General features: G+C 42.3%; 1 protein-coding gene and 1 long non-coding RNA gene across 3 annotated transcripts; both read left to right on the top strand.

Annotated features, from left to right (window-relative positions):
• Positions 1–7411: 7411 nt before the first annotated feature.
• Positions 7412–8645, top strand: LOC106578883 (uncharacterized). Its single transcript, XR_006759335.1, has 4 exons — positions 7412–7460; positions 7560–7651; positions 7916–8026; positions 8309–8645. It is a non-coding gene; the product is annotated as an uncharacterized lncRNA (long non-coding RNA).
• A 2992-nt stretch (positions 8646–11637) lies between these two features.
• LOC123723894 (tumor necrosis factor receptor superfamily member 14-like) lies at positions 11638–22846 on the top strand. 2 transcript variants are annotated; one of them, XM_045696405.1, is made up of 9 exons: positions 11638–11679; positions 13067–13117; positions 13500–13629; positions 20698–20806; positions 20899–21180; positions 21292–21379; positions 21510–21697; positions 22425–22459; positions 22609–22838. In XM_045696405.1, exons 3-9 carry the CDS (start codon positions 13600–13602, stop codon positions 22738–22740), a joined length of 864 nt encoding a protein of 287 aa, XP_045552361.1. In that variant the 5' UTR covers positions 11638–11679; positions 13067–13117; positions 13500–13599; the 3' UTR covers positions 22741–22838. The 2 variants fall into 2 exon arrangements, with proteins under 2 accessions (XP_045552361.1, XP_045552362.1); XM_045696406.1 differs by lacking the exon at positions 11638–11679 and having other exon boundaries at positions 12932–13117; positions 22609–22657; positions 22752–22846.
• Positions 22847–24102: the final 1256 nt, after the last annotated feature.

A 24102-nucleotide genomic window follows, 5' to 3' on the forward strand; every position in this document is an offset into this window, starting at 1 on the left:
TCATTGTCCTGCTGGAAAGTGAACCTCTGTCCCAGTCTCAAATCTCTGGAAGACTGAAACAGGTTTCCCTCAAGAATTTCCCTGTATTTAGTGCCATCCATTATTCCTTCAATTCTGACCAGTTTCCTAGTCCCTGCCGACAAAAAACATCCCCACAGCATGATGCTGCCACCACCATGCTTTATTGTGGGGATAGTGTTCTCGGGGTGATGAGAGGTGTTGGGTTTGCGCCAGACATAGCGTTTTCCTTGATGGACAAAAAGCTAAATTTTTGTCTCGTATGACCAGGGTACCTTCTTCGAAATGTTTGGGGAGTCTCCCACATGCCTTTTGGCGAACACCAAATGTGTTTGCTTATTTTTTTCTTTAAGCAATGGCTTTTCTCTGACCACTCTTCAGTAAAGCCCAGCTCTGTGGAGTGTACAGCTTAAAGTGGTCCTATGGACAGATACTCCAATCTCCGCTGTGGAGCTTTGCAGCTCCTTCAGGGTTATCATTGGTCTCTTTGTTTCCTCTTTGATTAATGCCCTCCTTGCCTGGTTGGTGAGTTTTGGTGGCAGCCCTCTCTTGGCAGGTTTGTTGTGGTACCATATTCTTTCCATTTTTTAATAATGGATTTAATGGTGCTCCATGAGATATTCAAAGTTTGGGATATTTTTTTATAACTCAACCCTGATCTGTACTTCTCCAGAACTTTGTCCCTGACCTATTTGGAGAGCTCCTTGGTCTTCATGGTGCCGCTTGTTTGGTGGTGCCCCTTGCTTAGTGGTGTTGCAGACTCTGGGGCCTCTCAGAACAGGTGCATATGTAATGAGATCATGTGACACTTAGATTGCACACAGGTGTACTTTATTTAATTATGTGACTTCTGAAGGTATTTGGTTGCACCAGATCTTATATAGAGGCTTCATAGCAAAGGGGGTGAATACATAGGCACGCACTACTTTTCAGTTTTTAATTTTGTAGAATTTTTTGAAGCAAGTTATTTGTTTCATTTCACTTCACCAATTTGGAATATTTTGTATATGTCCATTCCATTTAAATTGCAGGTTGTAATGCAACAAAATTGGAAATACACCAAGGGGGTTGAATACTTTTGCAAGGCACTGTATGTACATATAAATATATGGATGAGCGATGGCCGTGCGGCATAGGCAAGATGCAGTAGTTCTTATTGAATACAATATATACATATGAGATGAGTAATGTAGGACATGTAAACATTATTAAAGTGCCGTTATTTCAAGTGACTAGTGATACCTTTATTAAATCCATTTATTAAAGTGGCAAGAGATTTGAGTCTGTATGTTGACAGCTGCCTCTCTATGTTCGTGATGGCTGTTTAACAGGATGATGGCCGTGAGATAGAAGCTGTTTTTCAGTTTTTCGGTCCCAGCTTTGATGCACCTCTACTGACCTTGCCTTCTGGATGATAGCGGGGTGAACAGGCAGTGGCTCAGGTGGTTGTTGTCCTTGATTATCTTTTTGGCCTTCCTGTGACATCGGGTGCTGTAGGTGTCCTGGAGTTTGCCTCCGGCGATGTGTTGTGCAGACTGCACTACCCTCTGGAGAGCCTTGCGGTTGAGGGCGGTGCAGTTGCCGTACCAGGTGGTGATACAGCCCGACAGGATGCTCTCGATTATGCATCTGTAAAAGTTTGTGAGTGTTTTAGGTGACAAGCCAAATTTCTTCAGCCTCCTGAGGTTGAAGAGGCGATGTTGCGCCTTCTTCACCACGCTGTCTGTGTGGGTGGACCATTTCAGTTTGTCAGTGATGTGTACACCAAGGAACTTAAAACTTTCCACCTTCTCCACTACTGTCCTGTCGGTGTGGATGGGGGGGTGCTCCCTCTGCTGTTTCCTGAAGTCCACAATCATCTCCTTTGTTTTGTTGACCTTGAGTGAGAGGTTATTTTCCTGACACCACACTCCGAGGGCCCTCACCTTCTCCCTGTACGCTGTCTCATCGTTGTTGGTAATCGAGCCTATCCCTGTAGCGTCGTCTGCAAACTTGATGATTGAGTTGGAGGCGTGCATGGCCACGCAGTCATGGGTGAACAGGGAGTACAGGAGAGGGCTGAGAACGCACCTTTGCAGGGCCCCATTGTTGAGGATCAGCGGGGTGGAGATTTTGTTTCCTACCTTCACCACCTGGGGGCGGCCCGTTAGAAAGTCCAGGACTCAGTTGCACAGAGCGGGGTCGAGACCCAGGGTCTCAAGCTTAATGACGAGTTTGGAGGGTACTATGATGTTAAATGCTGAGCTGTAGTCAATGAACAGTATTCTTACATAGGTATTCCTCTTGTCTAGATGGGATAGGGCAGTGTGCAGTGTGATGGCGATTGCATCGTCTGTGGACCTATTGGGGCGGTAAGCAGATTGGAGTGGGTCTAGGGTATCAGGTAGGGTGGAGTTGATATGATCGTTGACTAGTCTCTCAAAGCACTTCATGATGACAGAAGTGAGTGCAATGGGGCAAAAGTAATTTCGTTCAGTTACCTTAGCTTTCTTGGGAACAGGAACAATGGTGGCCATCTTGAAGCATGTGGGGACAGCAGACTGGGACAGGGATTGATTGAATTTGTCCGTAAACACACCAGCCAGCTGGTCTGCGGATGCTCTGAGGACGCAACTAGGGATGCCGTCTGGGCCAGCAGCTTTGCGAGGGTTAACACGTTTAAATGTTTTACTCATGTTGGCCACGGAGAAGGAGAGCCCACAGGCTTTGGTAGTAGGCCGTGTCAGTAGTCCTCAAAGCGAGCAACGAAGTTGTTTAATTTGTCTGGGAGCAAGACGTCAATGTCCGCGATGGGGCTGGTTTTCTTTTTGTAATCCGTGATTGTCTGTAGACCCTGCTACATACGTCTCATGTTTGAGCCGTTGAATTGCGTCTCTACTTTGTCTCTAAACAGACGCTTTGCTTGTTTGATCGCCTTGCAGAGGGAATTACTACACTGTTTGTATTCGGTTATGTTTCGTCGCCTTTCCATGATTAAAAGCGGTGGTTCGCGCTTTAAGTTTTGCGTGAATGCTGCCATCAATCCACGGTTTCTGGTTAGGGAAGGTTTTAATAGTCACAGTGGGTACAACGTCTCCGATGCACTTGCAAATAAACTCGCTCACCGAGTCAGCGTATACGTCAATGTTATTGTCTGAGGCTGCCCGGAACATATCCCAGTCCACGTGATCAAAGCAATCTTGAAGCGTGGAATCCGATTGGTCAGACCAGCATTGGATAGACCTGAGCATGAGCGCTTCCTGTTTTAGTTTCTGGTGAGAACAGGCAATCGTAGCTAAATGCTTTTGGTTAACAACAAGAAAGTTTCAAAAGCAAAAAAAAGCCACTGCAAGCAAAGCGGGCAGTCTAGCCAAAATGGAGGGTAGTGAAATTAAATTGGAGTTTTGTTTAAACATTTTTTGGGGCAACTCATAAGCAGGCCATGTCATATTTGTTTCATAGTCGATATATTATCATATTTCATGACAGTGTAACGGTTAACTTTTTTTGCAGAAAAATATTACTGCGTTTCCATTAGCTAATGATACATAGGTCTACTTTAAAACACACACTTTCACTCAGTGTTATCATATGCATTGTTTTTAACCTGTTAGGGCTAGGGCGCAGTATTGACACGGCTGGATAAAAAACGTACCCGATTTAATCTGGTTACTACTCCTGCCCAGTAACTAGAATATGCATATAATTATTGGCTTCGGATAGAAAACACTCCAAAGTTTCTAAAACTGTTTGAATGGTGTCTCTGAGTATAACAGAACTCAAATGGCAGGTCAAAACCGGAGAAGATTCTGTACAGGAAGTAAGTACCCTGTCTGACCATTTCTTGGCCTTCTTTGTCATCTCTATCCATTACAAAGGATCTCTGCTGTTACGTGACACTTCCTACGGCTCACATGGGCTCTCAGAAGGCGGCAAAAAGCTGAATCGTGGCTTTGCAGGCTCTGGCTGAAAAAAAGTAGTGCGTTTGGGTAGTGGCTGGTTACAGTACTGTGAGACTCAGGCGCGTGCCCGCGTCGACCAAATGCTTAGTTTTCTTTTGTCTGTTTACCTAAACGCAGATTCCCGGTCGGAATATTATCGCTTTTTTACGAGAAAAATGGCATAAAAATGGATTTTAAACAGCGGTTGACATGCTTCGAAGTACGGTAATGGAATATTTAGAATTTTTTTGTCACGAATTGCGCCATGCTCGTGACCCTTATTTACACTTCGGATAGTGTCTTGGAACGCACGAACAAAACGCCGCTATTTGGATATAACGATGGATTATTTTGGACCAAACCAACATTTGTTATTGAAGTAGCAGTCCTGGGAGTGCATTCTGACGAAGACAACAAAGGTAATCAAACTTTTGTAATAGTAAATCGGAGTTTGGTCAGGGCTAAACTTGGTCGGTGTTTAAATGGCTAGCCGTGATGGCTGGGCTATCTACTGAGAATATTGCAAAATGTGCTTTCACCGAAAAGCTATTTTAAAATCGGACACCTCGATTGCACAAAGGAGTGCTGTATCTATAATTCTTAAAATAATTGTTATGTTTTTTGTGAACGTTTATCGTGAGTAATTTAGTAAATTCACCGGAGGTTTGCGGGGGTATGCTAGTTCTGTACGTCACATGCTAATGTAAAAAGCTGGTTTTTGATATAAATATGAACTTGATTGAACAAAACATGCATGTATTGTATAACATAATGTCCTAGGTGTGTCATCTGATGAAGATCATCAAAGGTTAGTGCTGCATTTAGCTGTCTTCTGGGTTTTTGTGACATTATATGCTAGCTTGAAAAATGGGTGTCTGATTATTTCTGGCTGGGTACTCTGCTGACATAATCTAATGTTTTGCTTTCGTTGTAAAGCCTTTTTGAAATCGGACAGTGCGGTTAGATTAACGAGAGTCTTGTCTTTAAAATGCTGTAAAATAGTCATATGTTTGAGAAATTGAAGTAATAGCATTTCTAAGGTATTTGAAAATCGCGCCACTGGATTACACTGGCTGTTGCGTAGGTGGGACGAATTCGTCCCGCCTAGCCCAGAGAGGTTAATCATATAACATTAACTAATTGGGATATTGTTTCATTGCAGGGAAGAATGGCTCAACAGCTATTGATCAGGTTGAGGGATAGGTTAAGATCTATCATCAGCAGATTACCCATTGATTGATCTCCTGTTTGTGTGCACACGAGTTACAGTTTGTTAGAGCTGGGGTAAATTATATTGATGTTCCCGCGGAGGTGGTAGATGGTCTGCAACAGTTTATTGAAGTTGTCAGCACCTATCTCACACATAAAGTTGTCCCTTCATTATTTAATGAAGTTGTTATAAATTCTTATAGTGGGAATGTAGGACGGTCAAAACTAAAAATTACTTGTGACACCCTTCAAAGTATGCTGGATACTGCTTTTCCTCTGGCTAACTTAGCTGACATGCATGGCATTTCAAGGTCGACCATTTACAGAAGGATGAAAGAACACAATATGTCTGTCAGGGAATGCTATTCTGATATGTCAGATGAAGAGTTAGACCAGAAAGTCAGGGCCATGAAGGCAAGGATACCCCATGCGGGCTTTAGAATGGTCAAAGGAAGTCTCAAAGCAATGGGCCATCGTGTACAATGGCGAAGAGTTAGGGAGTCTTTGCAGCGTGTAGATGGTGCAGGTATCATTGCCAGAATGATCCAGCTTTGTTGCATTGTTTGGCGAAGATACTCTGTTCCTGCTCCCCTGTCTCTCGTCCAAATTGATACAAATCATAAATTGATAAGGTACTAAGATGTATAATGTCTCCATCAAATCTAAGAAGTTATGTAATCTTACATCTAGACGTTCCGCTAGCGGAACACCTGCTCCAATATCCAATGATAGGCGTGGCGCGAATTACAAATTCCTCAAAAATACAAAAACTTCCATTTTTCAAACATATGACTATTTTACAGCATTTTAAAGACAAGACTCTCCTTTATCTAACCACACTGTCCGATTTCAAAAAGGCTTTACAGCGAAAGCAAAACATTAGATTATGACAGCAGAGTACCAAGCCAGAAATAATCAGACACCCATTTTTCAAGCTAGCATATAATGTCACAAAAAACAAAACCACAGCTAAATGCAGCACTAACCTTTGATGATCTTCATCAGATGACACGCCTAGGACATTATGTTATACAATACATGCATGTTTTGTTAAATCAAGTTCATATTTATATCAAAAACCAGCTTTTTACATTAGCATGTGACATTCAGAACTAGCATTCCCACCGAACACTTCTGGTGAATTTACTAAATTACTCACGATAAACGTTCACAAAAAACATAACAATTATTTTAAGAATTATAGATACAGCACTCCTTTGTGCAATCGAGGTGTCCGATTTTAAAATAGCTTTTCGGTGAAAGCACATTTTGCAATATTCTGAGTAGATAGCCCAGCCATCACGGCTAGCTATTTTGACACCCACCAAGTTTAGCCCTGACCAAACTCCGATTTACTATTAGAAAAGTTTGATTACCTTTGGTGTTCTTCGTCAGAATGCACTCCCAGGACTGCTACTTCAATAACAAATGTTGGTTTGGTTCAATATAATCCATAGTTATATCCAAATAGCGCCGTTTTGTTCGTGCGTTCAAGACACTATCCGAAGTGTAAATAAGGGTCACGCGCACGACGCATTTCGTGACAAAAAAATTCTAAATATTCCATTACCGTACTTCGAAGCATGTCAACCGCTATTTAAAATCAATTTTTATGCCATTTTCTAGTAAAAAAGCGATAATATTCAAACCGGGAGTGGTGGTTTTCGTTCAAAGACGAAAGAATAAAAACATGGAGTCGACTCGTGCACGCGCCTCAGTCTCATAGTACTGTGACCGGCCACTATCCAAACGCGCTACTGTTTTTCAACCAGGGCCTGCAAAGCCACGATTCAGCTTTTTGACGCCTTCTGAGAGCCCATGGGAGCCGTGGGAAGTGTCACGTAACAGCAGAGATCCCCTGTATTGGATAGAGATAATCAAGAAGGCCAAGAAATGGTCAGACAGGATACTTCCTGTACAGAATCTTCTCAGGTTTTGGCCTGCCAAATGAGTTCTGTTATACTCACAGACACCATTGAAACAGTTTTAGAAACTTTGGAGTGTTTTCTATCCAAAGCTAATAATTATATGCATATTCTAGTTTCTGGGCCGGAGTAATAATCAGATTAAATCGGGTACGTTTTTTTATCCGGCCGTGAAAATACTGCCCCCTAGCCATAACTGGTTAAACTGTTTTATTCTTAATTATTTGTAGACAAATGTTCAATGATGTATGAAATTGGAGTTGTTCTTCATCAACTGGTAATACATAAAGCAGGTTAATAGGTTAAACATTTCACTTTTAATTCCAATGCTTTTTTTTCAAGATACAACATTGTCATCTTTGGCGGTATAGATGGATTTTCAAGGAAGGTAAGTACATTATTTTGTATGCATATTGCATATTTCCCATCCCCTAATGAACAACCACAATACCAGTCTGGTGTTAAGTGTAGGCTACCTCTTGTATAGATGTTCTATCTGGACACTGCGGCCAATAACAAAGCAGCAACTGCTTTTGGATACTTTATGAATGGAGTCGGCAGAAATGGATGCCCTTCAAGGTAAATATTGATATAGGAGAATGAACAAAATAATTACTTGTATAATGCATATTCCTCCTTAACCACTAATGTATTGTAACATCTTGTGAGGAGTTACTTTCTGTATAAAAATCCTTGACATCTTCCTCCTCAAACCTCAGAACATTGCTTTCTGTGCTGTATCGACGTATCCTGAAAATCACATCTGCTGCTTTAGATTGAACGGTCATATCTCAGTTATTGTTTTCATATCTACAAAAAATAAGCTATTTTCTTTACTTTCAGAGTGCGAGCTGATCAAGGGGATGAAAATGTAGATATTGCCAGATGTATGTTCACTGTCCGAGGAACAGGCCGTGGAAGCTTTATTGCTGACAAAAGTGTCCATAACCAGAGGTAATTAAACTGTTCTGTATTATTTTTCTCTCTTCCTCTCTGCCTGTCTTGTTGTACATGGAACCTGGCTCACATGCATTAATTAAAAAACCTTGGAATAATCACCCTTTAAGTACTGAGGCGAACCTGACACCTCATCAGCTGTGGCATATTGGAATGTTCCAAACACCTGTGTCTGAGCCAGAATATGGAGAGGTGTGAGTCTGGGATGTGAATGGCTTGACAGATCTTCCTTTAAATGTATCGTCACTAATACAGATTTGTTTATTTTGAGCATTCCAGATTCAGCAGGTGGAGGACTTGCTTTATCAGGAGGATTATCTGGAAACACTGATAATGGGGTCATTGTTCCAGACATCCCATGCCCCCTGTCTACTGAGAATCTTTCTGGGCTGCAACGTCAAGTGAACCCATACCACTGACTCCTCATCTTTTGGTCAGGACATATACATGCTCTTCGATTAGTTATGAGTCTCCAGCCTTTTTAGATGCAGTCCTCCCACACTATGTAGGATATTGTTTTAGCCCCAGTGCCACTCTTGATAAACGAAAAAATGAGGGGTTTTTTTGCTGGAAAAGAAAACACCTCTTAACTGGTATGATGTAAACATTCATTGAAAAGAGCTTTTATGAAATGTAATTTATTTTCATTTTTTAACAATTAAACTTATTGTAAAACAATGGTATTTATTTTCCACAAAGCAGCTCTAATTAACACTTCTCTCTAAAAACAAACCCACCATTTTAACATATAAAACTGATAAATACCATGTAACAATCAACATTATGTAGTAGTATAACAGTGTCAAAATAATCACGTGAATAATTGTAACATGTTCACGGCACTACCATTGGTCATACAGCAAACAGGTTCCAAGTTCAGAGGTGAATCTATAGTACGTTCTAATAATGCAGTGATCTATAAAACACTATCCAGTTACAGAAGAGTCCAAGAATCCATAGGTGTCATGTGGCTCCTGAGGTGACTTTCTCTCCCCATATCATTTATCGAGCTGTCACCTTTACAGTTAGTGGTACATCCAGTGTCTTAACATGAAAATCAAAAGCAAGCAGTGACATAACAATGCTACAGTGACACAGAGCTCAGTGAACGGTGGTTAGTACAATTATGTAAATACCAATACAGTAGATCCACAAATACACAACTTTGTCATGTCAAAATATACAAATGAACAGCTGGAGGAGCAACTAAAAAAATCCCTTAAATTTACATTTTAATAAAACCTTCCATCCCTCGCTGCATACAAATGAACCTTGGGTAATCATTAGGACTTGTGAAGTGTTATTGTACTTCAGCACCAAATTCCTCTCTAACTGAGCAGCACTGTCTCAGTGTTATCTTCATCATTTCTGAGCTCCAGAGGTGAAGTTGGAGACCACTGAATAAGCAGACACTCTGGTGGTTACAGGATACAGTACTACAAATTAATAACATAAAGACAGACCTAGCACATTTACATTTACGTCATTTAGCAGACGCTCTTATCCAGAGCGACTTACAAATTGGTGCATTCACCTTATGATATCCAGTGGAACAACCACTTTACAATAGTACATCTATATATTTTGGGGGTGGGGGTAGGGGGGTGGGGTGGGTAGAAGGAATACTTTATCTTATCCCAGGTATTCCTTAAAGAGGTGGGGTTTCAGGTGTCTCCGGAAGGTGGTGATTGACTCCGCTGTCCTGGCGTCGTGAGGGAGCTTGTTCCACCATTGGGGTGCCAGAGCAGCGAACAGTTTTGACTGGGCTGAGCGGGAACTGTGCTTCCGCAGAGGTAGGGAGGCGAGCAGGCCAGAGCTGGATGAACGCAGTGCCCTTCTTTGGATGTAGGGACTGATCAGAGCCTGAAGGTACAGAGGTGCTGTTCCCCTCACAGCTCCGTAGGCAAGCACCATGGTCTTGTAGCAGATGCGAGCTTCAACTGGAAGCCAGTGGAGTGTGCGGAGGAGCGGGGTGACGTGAGAGAACTTGGGAAGGTTGAACACCAGACGGGCTGCGGCGTTCTGGATGAGTTGTAAGGGTTTAATGGCACAGGCAGGGAGCACCGCCAGCAGCGAGTTGCAGTAATCCAGACGGGAGATGACAAGTGCCTGGATTAGGTCCTGCGCCGCTTCCTGTGTAAGGCAGGGTCGTACTCTGCGAATGTTGTAGAGTATGAACCTACAGGATCGGGTCACCGCCTTGATGTTAGCTGAGAACGACAGGGTGTTGTCCAGGGTCACGCCAAGGCTCTTAGCACTCTGGGAGGAGGACACAATGGAGTTGTCAACCGTGATGGCGAGATCATGGAACGGGCAGTCCTTCCCCGGAGGAAGAGCAGCTCCGTCTTGCCGAGGTTCAGCTTGAGGTGGTGATCCGTCATCCACACTGATATGTCTGCCAGACATGCAGAGATGCGATTCACCACCTGGTTATCAGAAGGGGGAAAGGAGAAGATGAATTGTGTGTTGTCTGCGTAACAATGATAGGAGAGACCATGTGAGGATATGACAGAGCCAAGTGACTTGGTGTATAGCGAGAATAGGAGAGGGCCTAGAACTGAGCCCTGGGGGACACCAGTGGTGAGAGCACGTGGTGCGGAGACGGATTCTCGCCACGCCACCTGGTAGGAGCGACCTGTCAGGTAGGACGCAATCCAAGAGTGAGCCGCGCCGGAGATGCCCAACTTGGAGAGGGTGGAGAGGAGGATCTGATGGTTCACAGTATCAAAGGCAGCAGATAGGTCTAGAAGGATGAGAGCAGAGGAGAGAGAGTTAGCTTTAGCAGTGCGGAGAGCCTCCGTGACACAGAGAAGAGCGGTCTCAGTTGAATGGCCAGTCTTGAAACCTGACTGATTTGGATCAAGAAGGTCATTCTGAGAGAGATAGCAAGAGAGATGGCCAAGGACGGCACGCTCAAGAGTTTTGGAGAGAAAAGAAAGAAGGGATACTGGTCTGTAGTTGTTGACATCGGAGGGATCGAGTGTAGGTTTTTTGAGAAGGGGTGCAACTCTCGCTCTCTTGAAGACGGAAGGGACGTAGCCAGCGGTCAAGGATGAGTTGATGAGCGAGGTGAGGTAGGGGAGAAGGTCTCCGGAAATGGTCTGGAGAAGAGAGGAGGGGATAGGGTCAAGCGGGCAGGTTGTTGGGCGGCCGGCCATCACAAGTCGCAAGATTTCATCTGGAGAGAGAGGGGAGAAAGAGGTCAAAGCATAGTGTAGGGCACCTTTGCTTGTGTATAATGCTAGCTTTAAGAATCTCTCAATAAGATAGACGTCAAGCCCGGAGATAAATTGGTCTATTACATTGCATTTGGATAAAGTTTATATACTTGTATTCTATACCACTTGGTGTCCATATACTAAAATGTAGTCTTTGGCCCACATCGGTCTACCGTATATAGAACAGCTTCAGGCACTTGTTAAACAAAATAAAGAATAAAAACAGAAAGAATCACATATTAAAGGGGAGAGAACCGATGAGACCCTAAAGTAGTTAAATGAGAATGACAGATCTATAACTCAAATTTCTATGCACATTTGCTCTGGTCGACCAAAAGGTTCATACTGCAGCTTTAAGGGTTAGGGACGTCCCAAGGATCCCAGATAGCAGTAACGCTGGAAAGTATAAACTAGTCCGACTTAATCTAACAGGTAAGACTGCTCTGTTACATGTGTAGGAAAAGTGTATTCATTATCGATTAAATATGTGTAATATCGTATTTTGAAATATAATTTCGAACACGAAAATGAACTGTTAGCTAAAGTGTTATTTTACGTTAGTTAGTGCTAGCCCTGAAGGACACGACGCTGTCCAGCCAAGACAGGAAAAGGCAAACACAAGGAGGCTGGTCAGCGATGTTTTAGCTAGATACGGGCTTAAAGGGTAACATTAAGTAGCATAACCGTAACAACATGTAACAAATGACTTTGCATTAGTATACACATCAGATCTCCCAAAGCAAGGTGACATCTCACTTTTACATTGAGTTATTACTTAAATCCGATGATAATCCCGAAGGTGCAATTTCGAAATTGGGTGGGGCGTCTTCAGTTTCTCTTGTCAGGCATTGCTTAACTTAGAGCAATTTACAACTTGTCAGAAATGTCCAGATCAACCAGCCATGTCAGCATACATTTTTTAGCTAGGTTTTGTAGCCATAGATGTTGTTGTAACGTTTGATCCACTCAAAGATCACATGAATACACATTAGACATGACAAAGTGTATATAATTGCAAGAACATTACCTTTTTAAAAAACAGCAAAACTGTTCTCTGCACCCCGTGTCAAAATCTGTACAATTGCAGGAAATATGCTTTAAACCTGCTAAATTCTCTCCACCAACAAGAGGGGTGTGAACAGTGTGTGTCATGAACAGTGCTTGTGTCCATAGAAATAGACATGGGGGGGCGCGGGATGTTCCCCAATGTTGGAAGGGGGGCCTGAGTCAAACAGTTTGGGAACCCCTGCTGTTGAGAGTCATTGTACCATTTAAACCACTGTGACATGCTCTACATGACCAAAATTATGTGGACACCTGTTTGTCGAACATCTTGTTTCAAACTCATGGGCATTAATATGGAGTTGGTCCCCCCTTTGCTGCTATAACAGCCTCCACTCTTCTGGGAAGGCTTTCCACTAGATGTTGGAACATTGCTGCAGGGACTTGCTTCCATTAAGCCACGAGGATTAGTGAGGTTGGGCGATTAGGCCTGGCTCGCAGTCGGTGTTCTAATTCATCCCAAAGGTGTCCGATGGGGTTGAGGTCAGGGATCTGCAGGCCAGTCAAGTTCTTCCACACCGAACTCGACAAACCATTTCTGTACGGACCTCGCTTGGGGGCATTGTCATGCTGAAACAGGAAAGCGCCTTCCCCAAACTGTTGCTATGAAGTTGGAAACACAGAATTGTCTAGAATGTCTTTGTATCCATATTAATGCCCATGATTTTGGAATGAGATGTTCGATGAGGTGTCCATATACCTTTGGTCATGTGCTGTGTATAATAACCCCAAAACATAACTATGTTTGTACTTATAGGTAACTAGATCGTGACTACAACTAAGTCTTTGACCACACTGTGTTACATTGGTGAGTAAAAACTCATGCTTCCTACCCTTTAACAGAAGAATATACATTTAGTCGGTAATCAGCATCCAGCATGACACCCCCATTGTACTACAAATCACTGTGTGATGAAGGCATTTTGGTTGCTTGGCAATTGGAGAACAGCATCTTTAGGTTTTAGTATGTTGGTTCGCATAACACTGAAAAATAAAATTGCCATATACTATAAAATTCCATTGAACCAAAAATAATCCATTCTAATTTAATGTTTGTTAAATATTGTATGGCAAATATTTTGAAATTGTATGGTATTACACTTTTCCAATAATTGTGTGTGTGTGTGTGTGTGTGTGTGTGTGTGTGTGTGTGTGTGTGTGTGTGTGTGTGTGTGTGTGTGTGACTCAAGTTCTACATGAGGGTGAGGACAACAGGGATGTTCTTAGCTCAAAACTAAGATTCCAGGGTGGTGGACCTTCTTCCACTGAGATGTTGAGGATTGGAGAACCATGGCGCAGTTTCAAAGCTTGATATGGATAGTAAGTTAAACGTTTGGGTTTTGTAAGCTTAGTAGCTTGGCATCATTTCACACTGCAGCAGTAAATGGCACCAGATAGTATGCTCAGAGTATACACCAATGATGTACAGTGCATTCGGAAAGTTCAGACCTTCACCTTTTCCACATTTTGTTACGTTACAGCCTTATTCTAAAATTGATTAAATCAATGTTTTTCCTCATCAATCTACACACAATACCCCATAATGACAAAGCAAAAACAGGTTTTTATAAATGTTTTCACATTTATAAAAACTGAAATATCTTATTTACATAAGTATTCAGACCCTTTGCTATGAGACTCAAAATTGAGCTTAGGTGCATCCTGTTTCCATTGATCATCCTTGAAATGTTTATACAACTTGATTGGAGTCCACCTGTGATAAATTCAATTGATTGGACCCGATTTGGAAAGGCTCACACCTGTGTATATAAGTTCCCACAGTTGACAGTGCATGTCAGTGCAAAAACCAAGCCATGAGTTCAAAGGAATTGTCCGTAGAGCTCAGAGACAGGATTGTGTCAAGGCACAGATCTGGGGAAGGGTACCCAAAAATGTCTGCAGCATTGAAGATCCCCAAGAACACAGTGGCCTCCATCATTCTTTAATGGAAGAAGTTTGGAAACACCTAGACTCTTCCTAGAGCTGGCCACCCGGCCAAACTGAGCCATCGGGGGAGAAGGGCCTTTGTCAGGGAGGTGACCAAGAATCCGATGACAGAGTTCCTCTGTGGAGATGGGAGAACCTTCCAGAAGGACAACCACCTCTGCAGGACTCCACCAATCACGCCTTTATGGTAGAGTGGCCAGACGGAAGCCACGCCTCAGTAAAAGTCACATGACAGCCCGCTTGGAGTTTGCCAAAAGGCACCTGAAGGACTCTGGTCTGATGTAACCAAGATTGAACTCTTTGGCCTGAATGTCAAGCATCATGCTGTGGGGATATTTTTCAGGGACTGGGAGACTTGTCAGGATCGAGGCAGAGATGAACAGTGCAAAGTATAGAGAGATCCTTGATGAAAACCTGCTCCGGAGCACTCAAGACCTCAGACTGGGGCGAAGGTTCACCTTCCAACAGGACAACAACCCTAAGCACACAGCTAAGACAATGCAGGAGTGGCTTTGGGACAAGTCTCTGAATATCCTTGAGTGGCCCAGCCAGAGCCCGGACTTGAACCCGATCAAACATCTCTGGAGAGACCTGAAAATAGCTGTGCAGCAACGCTCCCCATCCAACCTTACAGAGCTTCAGAGGATCTGCAGAGAAGAATGGGAGAACCTCCCCAAATGCAGGTGTGCCAAGCTTGCAGCATCATACCCAAGAAGACTCAAGGCTGTAATCACTGCCAAAGGTGCTTCAACAAAGAACTGAGTAAAGGGTCTTAATACTTAGGTAAATGTAATAATTATTTTTATTTTTTATAAATGTGCAAAAATTCTAACCTGTTATTGCTTTCTCATTGTGGGGTGTTGTGTTGTGTGTGTGTAGATTGATGAGTGGTGAAAAAAACTATTTAATATTTTTTGGAATAAGGCTGTAACTAGAGATGCACGATATATCGGTGAACATATCGGAATCGACCGATATTAGCTAAAAATGCCAACATCGGTATAAGCCTGATGTCAAGTTTAACGCCGACGTTAAAAACCGATATCAAAGCTACCGTGCATACCTATATAACGTAGGTACATGACGTAATGACGCCACGTTGCACAACATTTTACACAGCATTCCTAACCTAGCCCACAATGTCTGCTGTGTGGATCGAGCAGTCAACAAGTCGAACAGTCATTTTGAAAGCATAAGATAATTTCAGCGAGACAACTCAAAAGCGAATTCCATTGAAGCCAAGATAATGGAATTCATTGCCCTTGACAATCAGCCGTTCTCGGTCGTGGGTGATGTTGGCTTTCGCCGACTGGTCGAGCACCGGTATACATTACCAAGTGTGTATTAGCTAGGTTGCCACTTGTTGTTCGATTATTGAAATTGAACTTCAGTTCATGAAAATAAATAGCTAGCCAGCTACTTAACCCTGTTGCCCAAAGCTAATGTTATAAGCAGCCAGCTAGCTTCATCTGGCTAGTGAGGCTCGACCGGACCAGGTTATGTGTTGTGAAGCTAGCCACAATAAGGATTAGGCACAATAGTGCAATTTGCAGTTTTGCCTTAAATAAAAGTATGTAATTGACAGTGATGCAAATTAATACAAATAGTAGAATTATGCCATACTTTTATTTTGAAGGCTAACCGCAACATCCAGTATTGTGGCTAATCCTTATTGTGGCTAGCTTCACAGATGGGTCCGACCATTAATCAAATAAGAACTGTCTTATAAATTAGGGTTATTTTAAATGACACCTAGCTAACTATAGCTACAGAAACAGATTGTCGTGTTATTTGACATGTTTCTTTTTTGACACGCAAAAACCCAAGCGGCGTTCCATAGAATTCCTGGTTGAGAATGAAACGACTGAACAAATGAACAACAAAACAGTACAGCAAGTAAGTGAAATAAATACGTTTTGATTATGTTTTACTGGTAATGGGGACATCGTAAACGCCAACAAAATAACTTTTTGGTCAGTCTGGTGTGTGTAACCTTTCTTTAACTAGGTAAGTCGGTTAAGAACAAATTCTTATTTACTATGACGGCCTGGACGATGCTTGGCCAATTGTGCTCCACCCTATGGGACTCCCAATCACGGCCGGATTTGATGCATGCTGGATTCAAACCAGGGACTGTAGTGACACTTCTGGCACTGAAATGCAGTGCCTTACAACACAGACCGCTACATCCATGTGTAACAATTTAACTGTACTAGAATGCTTAAAAGGCCCAAAAATGTTAAATAGCAGTTATCGGTATTATTTTTTGTCAAGAAAAATATTGGATATCAGTATCAGCCAAAAATGTCATATCGGTGCATCACTAGCTGTAACATAGCAAAATGAGGAAAAAGTCAAGGGGTTTGAATACTTTCTGAATGCACTGTATATTGGAAGCAGTCCTGCATAGGAATTAATGGATATTTACATTCAATAAAATGTTTCAAAGTATGAAATGACTTGTATTTTAGTATTTCTTTGTTGAAGTGTGGACAGTGACAGTACTAGTGATGCACCGATATGACATTTTTGACCGATATCCGATATTTTCCTTGCCAAATAACCTGATACCGATTTATAAAAAAATAAATTGTGGCCTAATAAGCATTCTAATACAGTTAAATAGTTAACACACACGGACGCAGCGGTCTCAGGCACTGCATCTCAGTGCAAGAGGCGTCACCACAGTCCCTGGTTCAACCGTGAGTGGGAGTCCCATAAGGCGGCGCACAATTGGCCCAGCGTTGGCCGGGGTAGACAGTCATTGTAAATAAGAATTTCTTCTTAACTGACTTGCCTAGTTGAAGAAAGGTTACACACACCAGACTGACCAAAAGGTTATTTTGTTGGCGTTTACGATGTCCCCATTACCAGTAAAACATAATCAAAACCTATTTCTTTCACTTACTTGCTGTACTGTTTTGTTGTTCATTTGTTCAGTCGTTTCATTCTCAACCAGGAATTCTATGGAACACCGTTTGGGTCTTTGCGTGTCAAAAAATAAAACAATGACCAGTAGATAACGATTTGATTACACTATCACTTGTATTTCATGTCACAACGATTCATAGATGCGTATGCTATGATGCTGGTGAAGTTGTTTCGCGCACCAGAAGTGCTGGTCAAAAAAAATAAAAGCTAGCTAGCTCAAGGAAGCAAACAATGTTCTTCCCCAAAAACATAGCAAAACGACATCTGTTTCAATAGCTAGCTAACTACACTGCTCAAAAAAATAAAGGGAACACTAAAATAACACATCCTAGATCTGAATGAAATAAATAATCTTATTAAATACTTTTTTCTTTACATAGTTGAATGTGCTGACAACAAAATCACACAAAATGAATCAATAGAAATCCAATTTATCAACCCATGGAGGTCTGGATTTGGAGTCACACTCAAACTTAAAGTGGAAAACCACACTACAGGCTGATCCAACTTTGATGTAATGTCCTTAAAACAAGTCAAAATGAGGCTCAGTAGTGTGTGTGGCCTCCACGTGCCTGTATAACCTCCCTACAACGCCTGGGCATGCTCCTGATGAGGTGGCGGATGGTCTCCTGAGGGATCTCCTCCCAGACCTGGACTAAAGCATCCGCCAACTCCTGGACAGTCTGTGGTGCAACGTGGCGTTGGTGGATGGAGCGAGACATGATGTCCCAGATGTGCTCAATTGGATTCAGGTCTGGGGAACGGGCGGGCCAGTCCATAGCATCAATGCCTTCCTCTTGCAGGAACTGCTGACACTCCAGCCACATGAGGTCTAGCATTGTCTTGCATTAGGAGGAACCCAGGGCCAACCGCACCAGCATATGGTCTCACAAGGGGTCTGAGGATCTCATCTCGGTACCTAATGGCAGTCAGGCTACATCTGGCGAGCACATGGAGGGCTGTGCGGCCCCCCAAAGAAATGCCACCCCACACCATGACTGACCCACTGCCAAACCGGTCATGCTGGAGGATGTTGCAGGCAGCAGAACATTCTCCACGGCGTCTCCAGACTCTGTCACGTCTGTCACGTGCTCAGTGTGAACCTGCTTTCATCTGTGAAGAGCACAGGGCGCCAGTGGCGAATTTGCCAATCTTGGTGTTCTCTGGCAAATGCCAAACGTCCTGCACGGTGTTGGGCTGTAAGCACAACCCCCACCTGTGGACGTCGGGCCCTCATACCACCCTCATGGAGTCTGTTTCTGACCGTTTGAGCAGACACATGCACATTTGTGGCCTGCTGGAGGTCATTTTGCAGGGCTCTGGCAGTGCTCCTCCTGCTCCTCCTTGCACAAAGGCGGAGGTAGCGGTCCTGCTGCTGGGTTGTTGCCCTCCTACGGCCTCCTCCACGTCTCCTGATGTACTGGCCTGTCTCCTGGTAGCGCCTCCATGCTCTGGACACTACACTGACAGACACAGCAAACCTTCTTGCCACAGCTCGCATTGATGTGCCATCCTGGATGAGCTGCACTACCTGAGCCACTTGTGTGGGTTGAAGGCTCCGTCTCATGCTACCAGTAGAGTGAAAGCACCGGCAGCATTCAAAAGTGACCAAAACATCAGCCAGGAAGCATAGGAACTGAGAAGTGGTCTGTGGTCACCACCTGCAGAACCACTCCTTTATTGGGGGTGTCTTGCTAATTGCCTATAATTTCCACCTGTTGTCTATTCCATTTGCACAACAGCATGTGACATGTATTGTCAATCAGTGTTGCTTCCTAAGTGGACAGTTTGATTTCACAGAAGTGTGATTGACTTGGAGTTACATTGTGTAGTTTAAGTGTTCCCTTTATTTTTTTGAGCAGTGTATATAGCTGCTAGGTGTCATCTAAAATAACCCTAATTTATAACACAGTTTGTATTTGATTAATGGTGGTCAGATCCATCCATGTGAAGCTAGCCACAATAGTGGACTTTGCGGTTTGCCTTCAAAATAAAAGTATGGCATAATTCTACTATTTGTATTCATTTTCATCACTGTCAATTACATACTTTTATTTAAGCAAAACGCAAATTCCACTATCGTGCCTAATGCTTATTGTGGCTAGCTACACAACACATAACCTGGTCCGGTCGAGCCTCACTAGCCAGATGAAGCTAGCTGGCTGCTTATAACGTTCGCTTTGGGCAACAGGGTTAAGTAGCTGGCTAGCTATTCAATAGTCGAACAACAAGTGGCAACCTAGCTAATACTTACTCAAAAAGATTCTGAAAATCATTGCTAAGAATAATGAAAATGACTGCAGTTTCTACTGGTCATTGTTTTCAGCCTGGTTGTATTGGTGCTAGCTAGGTACCAAGCTAAAGCTAGCTACCCCAGAAGTTGCAGTCGAACAAATGATGCTTTATTACCTACGCGGTATTGTAAACACATAGTTCGTGGCCGGTGTTTGCTTGTTTGCAGACTTTTTTGTACAGAGTTGACAGTGCTAAAGGCATTCCATAGTATGTATGTATGTATGTATCGAAGCTATTACTGTCTAAATCCGGTAGGGCAACATCTGAAAAATAGCGCACTTGGTAGTGTGTACCGGTGCTCGACCAGTCGGCGAAAGCCAACATCACCCACGACAGACAACGGATTGCTTGCCAAGTGCAATGAATTCCATTATCTTGGCTTTAATGGAATTCGCCTTTTGAGTTGTCTCGCTGAAATTCTTGCTCTTTCAAATGACTGCACGACTTGTTGACTGCTCAATCTACACAGCAGACATTGTGGGCTAGGTTAGGAATGCTGTGTTGCACGTGTAGCGCAAAATGTTACGTGGCGTCATTACGGCATGTACCTACGTTATATAGGTATGCACGTCAGCTTTGACGACGGTTTTGCACATCGGCGTTAAACTAGACATCAGCCAATACCGATGTTGGCATTTTCAGCTAATATCTGCCGATTCCAATATGTTCGCCGACATATCGCACATCCCTAATTAGTACAACAACAAAAAAAGACTTTAACGCATAGGTTAAAAGTCCATGCTAATTCACATACATTAATGCATACTTATTCATTATTTTGTCTAATGGAATATAGGCTACTTATCAAAAACTAATGTAGACATTAAGACATGCATTTCTATAACTTCCTAAATCTTTACCAAAATGGCTGCTTGGTTCTCAATTGTCATCCTGGGTTTATACATTTGTGTCAAATTCTTGTTTTGAAAATTGTTTGGTCTTTGAACATTGTCAAATCTTCCAACAGGGGACATGGCCTTGCAAAGGCTAATTGATTTTTTCAAATAGGAAATATAATAATCTGAGTAAGTAAATTACACTAACATTTATTAATCAAAACATGGAAATCTTTAACTATGCTTTCTCTCAATCGCAACTCTCCTCCAGTCTTATCTCTACTTTAACCCCAAACTCTCTTCAACCCTGCTTCATCAATTGTGACCCCCCCCCCCTATTTTTTAACAGTGGTAATGTGTTCATTTTCTCTATTTACAGATGAACCTAGCTATCATTTTGACACTTCTTCTAAACATTCAGCTCTCTATTGCATGTGGTAGAGCAGAGTACAGAACAGGTGTTGAATGCTGTCCTATGTGTTCTCCAGGTAAGGACCAGCTCTGTATACTATATGGATTATTATGAAGAAAATAAATTCCAATATCAATCAATCCATGACACTGACCTTCTATCCCACAGGAAACCGGGTACATAAACACTGTACAGAATTTACAAGTACTTCCTGTGTCCCCTGTACCGACTCCACTTTCCTTGATGAACCCAATGGTCTTACGGCATGCGTACCGTGTACAAACTGTGACCCTGGATTTGGTTTGAAGGTAAAGCAGTCATGTACACCTTCATCAGACACTGTCTGTGGGACACTGGAGGGGTTCTACTGTCTAGACCCAACTAAGGATGGTTGTAGAGCAGCCCAGAGACACAGCAGCTGTAAACCTGGTCAATACATCAGCCACACAGGTATGTCTTCATGCAAATCTTCCATTGACATCAGTACATGATTTATGCAGTCGTGAGTTAAGCACATCTGAAGTTAGGATCCTTAATGAGTTTCACCCTGTGTTGGTGCAGGAACAACATCTACAGATACTGTGTGTTCTGACTGTACTGGTGATACCTATTCAGATGGATCATTTACATCCTGCCAGACACACACACAGTAAGTATGGCTCATGTATAATGGTTATTTCCTTCAAATACTGCAATATGAGAACAGTTTTCATAATGTAAAACTGAAAGTTAGATGACTAAATTGTTGATTTACCAGTGGTCTATTTCTCTTATTATAGATGTGATACCTTGAAGCTTCAGCAAATTAAACCTGGAACTCATCAGTCAGACTCTGAATGTGGACCACAGACCTCCCTTTCCATGGCTGTAATAATATCTGCTGTGGTGGTGGTGGTGGTGGTACTAGCTGTGATATCAGCAGTGACGGCAGTAGCTATTAGAAGAAAAAATAAAGGTCCTATATCTGGTGAGATTATTTGGGGGAATTGTACACTTGTTTTAATTGCCCAGATGAACAAGTGAGAAACATCCAACACTGAATCAAATCACATTTTATTTGTCACATGCACCGAATACAACGGACTTTACCGTGAAATGCTTGCTTACGAGCCCTTCCAAACGATGCAGTTAAAAAATAAATACAAAATAGTAACAAGAGGATTCAAATCAAATACACAAGAATGTAGCTATATACAGGGAGTACCAGTACAGTTCCCGTGTTGCTCAGTTGGTAGAGCATGGTGCTTGCAATGCTAGGGTTGTGGGTTCAATTCCCATGGGGGAACAGTATGGAAAATGTAGGCACTCAGTACTGTGTAAGTAGCTCTGGAAAAGAGTGTCTGCTAAATTCTTAAAATAAATACTAAAGCACACAAGATGAGTACAATTAAATACACAAGAATAGAGCTACATACAGGAAGTACCAGTACCAGATCACACAAGAATAGTGCTACATACAGGAAGTACCAGTACAAGATGAATACAATTAAATACACAATAATAGCGCTACATACAGGAAGTACCAGTACCAGATCACACAAGAATAGTGCTACATACAGGAAGTACCAGTACAAGATGAAGAAAATGAAATGCACAATAATGTTCTGAAAATCATGACAATGCTCCTGTCAGACAGTATGTTATCGAGTTCTAAATTAGTTTTTGTCTCAATGTTGATTCTTGTACTTTTCCAGAGAGGACTTTCCCAGAGACACAAAGCCGTACAGAGGTATGTTAATGAATAATCCCCCAATACCCACTTTATACAGCAGTATTTTCTATCATACTCAATGTGGTAAGGAGATGGCTGACAGGAATTTGTATTACCCCGAGGGTAGCACTTTTTTGTTTTATTGAGTTGAGGTTTCCTTTTACTAGGTTTCAGACACAGAGGGAACATCAATGCTGTTTGTGGGAACAAGAACAGGTAAGGTGGCCTATAACATCAGAATGGTACAGTATGCTTGTTCATGGATTTCAGACAGATTTTTGCTAAAATGTGTCTTATGAATATTATACAGATTCAAGCCTCCAGGACATTCATCAGAACAATCCAGTCTAATGTGTGGTTCATTGGCTTGAAAAGTAGACTCGGCAGTAGGGCCCAATTTCTGTCCACTACATGGTGAATGTGATCTAGACTCTGTTTTTAAATAAAAGTTGGAGGCTGGCACATTTGTTTTGTGGTGTACAGATTAAAAAGGCCATGACCTTGATAGACAGCCTGTCTTCCAATACTGGGGATGAAGGAAACCTTAGTAGGAGCCCGATCTGTTGTGTTCTGGGAAAGGTCAGGTGTGTCCATGATTTCAATTGGTCAGTCCAAGTCAGTTGACGGTAATTGGAATAAAACACAAATGAGATTTTGTAGGACACTCCACCTGGTCTTTGGATACTGGTGCCAGATATATTGAGCAATTGCCCTTGAACTGTAGAAATCTTCAGATGATCCCACAATATCCTTATGGAACTTGTGATGATGTACTGTAGATTCTGTTGACACAAACTGTGCAAAGGACATCAATGAGTTTTCCTGGACTGGTATGGGGGAAAATGGACTCCACTTGTTGAGTGACCATGGATTTGTATAATCCCACAGAGTAAACATCAAGAGGCAATGGTGCAGGCTATGTCCAGTGTGACCCATTTATTTTGTTAAACTTTTATTTAACTAGGCAAGTCAGGTAAGAACAAATTCTTATTTAGAATGACGGCCTACCCTGGACGATGCTGGGCCAATTGTTCACCGCCTTATGCGACTCCCATTCACAGCTGGATGTGATACAGCCTGGATTAGAACCAGGGACTGTAGTGACTCCTCTTGCACTGAGATGCAGTGCCTTAGACCTGCACCACTGGGGAGCCCTGATGCATAGGAATGGGACAAATGTTCTGTATACAGTTCTATTCTTACAATCCTCCTAAAATATATATTTTGTCACACTGGGATACGTGCTGTGAAATGTGTTGTTTTACAGGGTCATTCCTAGTAGTACTCTGCCCCTGGAGTAAATTAGGGTTAAGTGCCTTGCTCAAGGACACATCGACAGATTTCACCTTGATTTTACAGTTATTTGTATTGTAGCTTTGCGTTTTATGTGTATTTTGTAGATATTGTATTATACGTTGCACATTATTCAATTCCATTATTCATTGTATTAATAATGTATTGATGTTTTTGATTCCATGGGTTTACAGTCTATTCTATTGAATCCATTTGCTTCTCTGTATGCTTGTTTCACCAGCCATCAGTGCTCAGCCTATTGTTGCTGTAAGTGTATTGCTGGTGACTAATGTCCCCTCTTGGGATTAATAAATAGAGGATCTGCAATACAATTAAGCCAGCTAACTTTCTTATGTTCAAGTGTCCCA

This window comes from Salmo salar, chromosome ssa15, assembly GCF_905237065.1.
Source record: "Salmo salar chromosome ssa15, Ssal_v3.1, whole genome shotgun sequence".
Taxonomy (NCBI): Eukaryota; Metazoa; Chordata; class Actinopteri; order Salmoniformes; family Salmonidae; genus Salmo; species Salmo salar.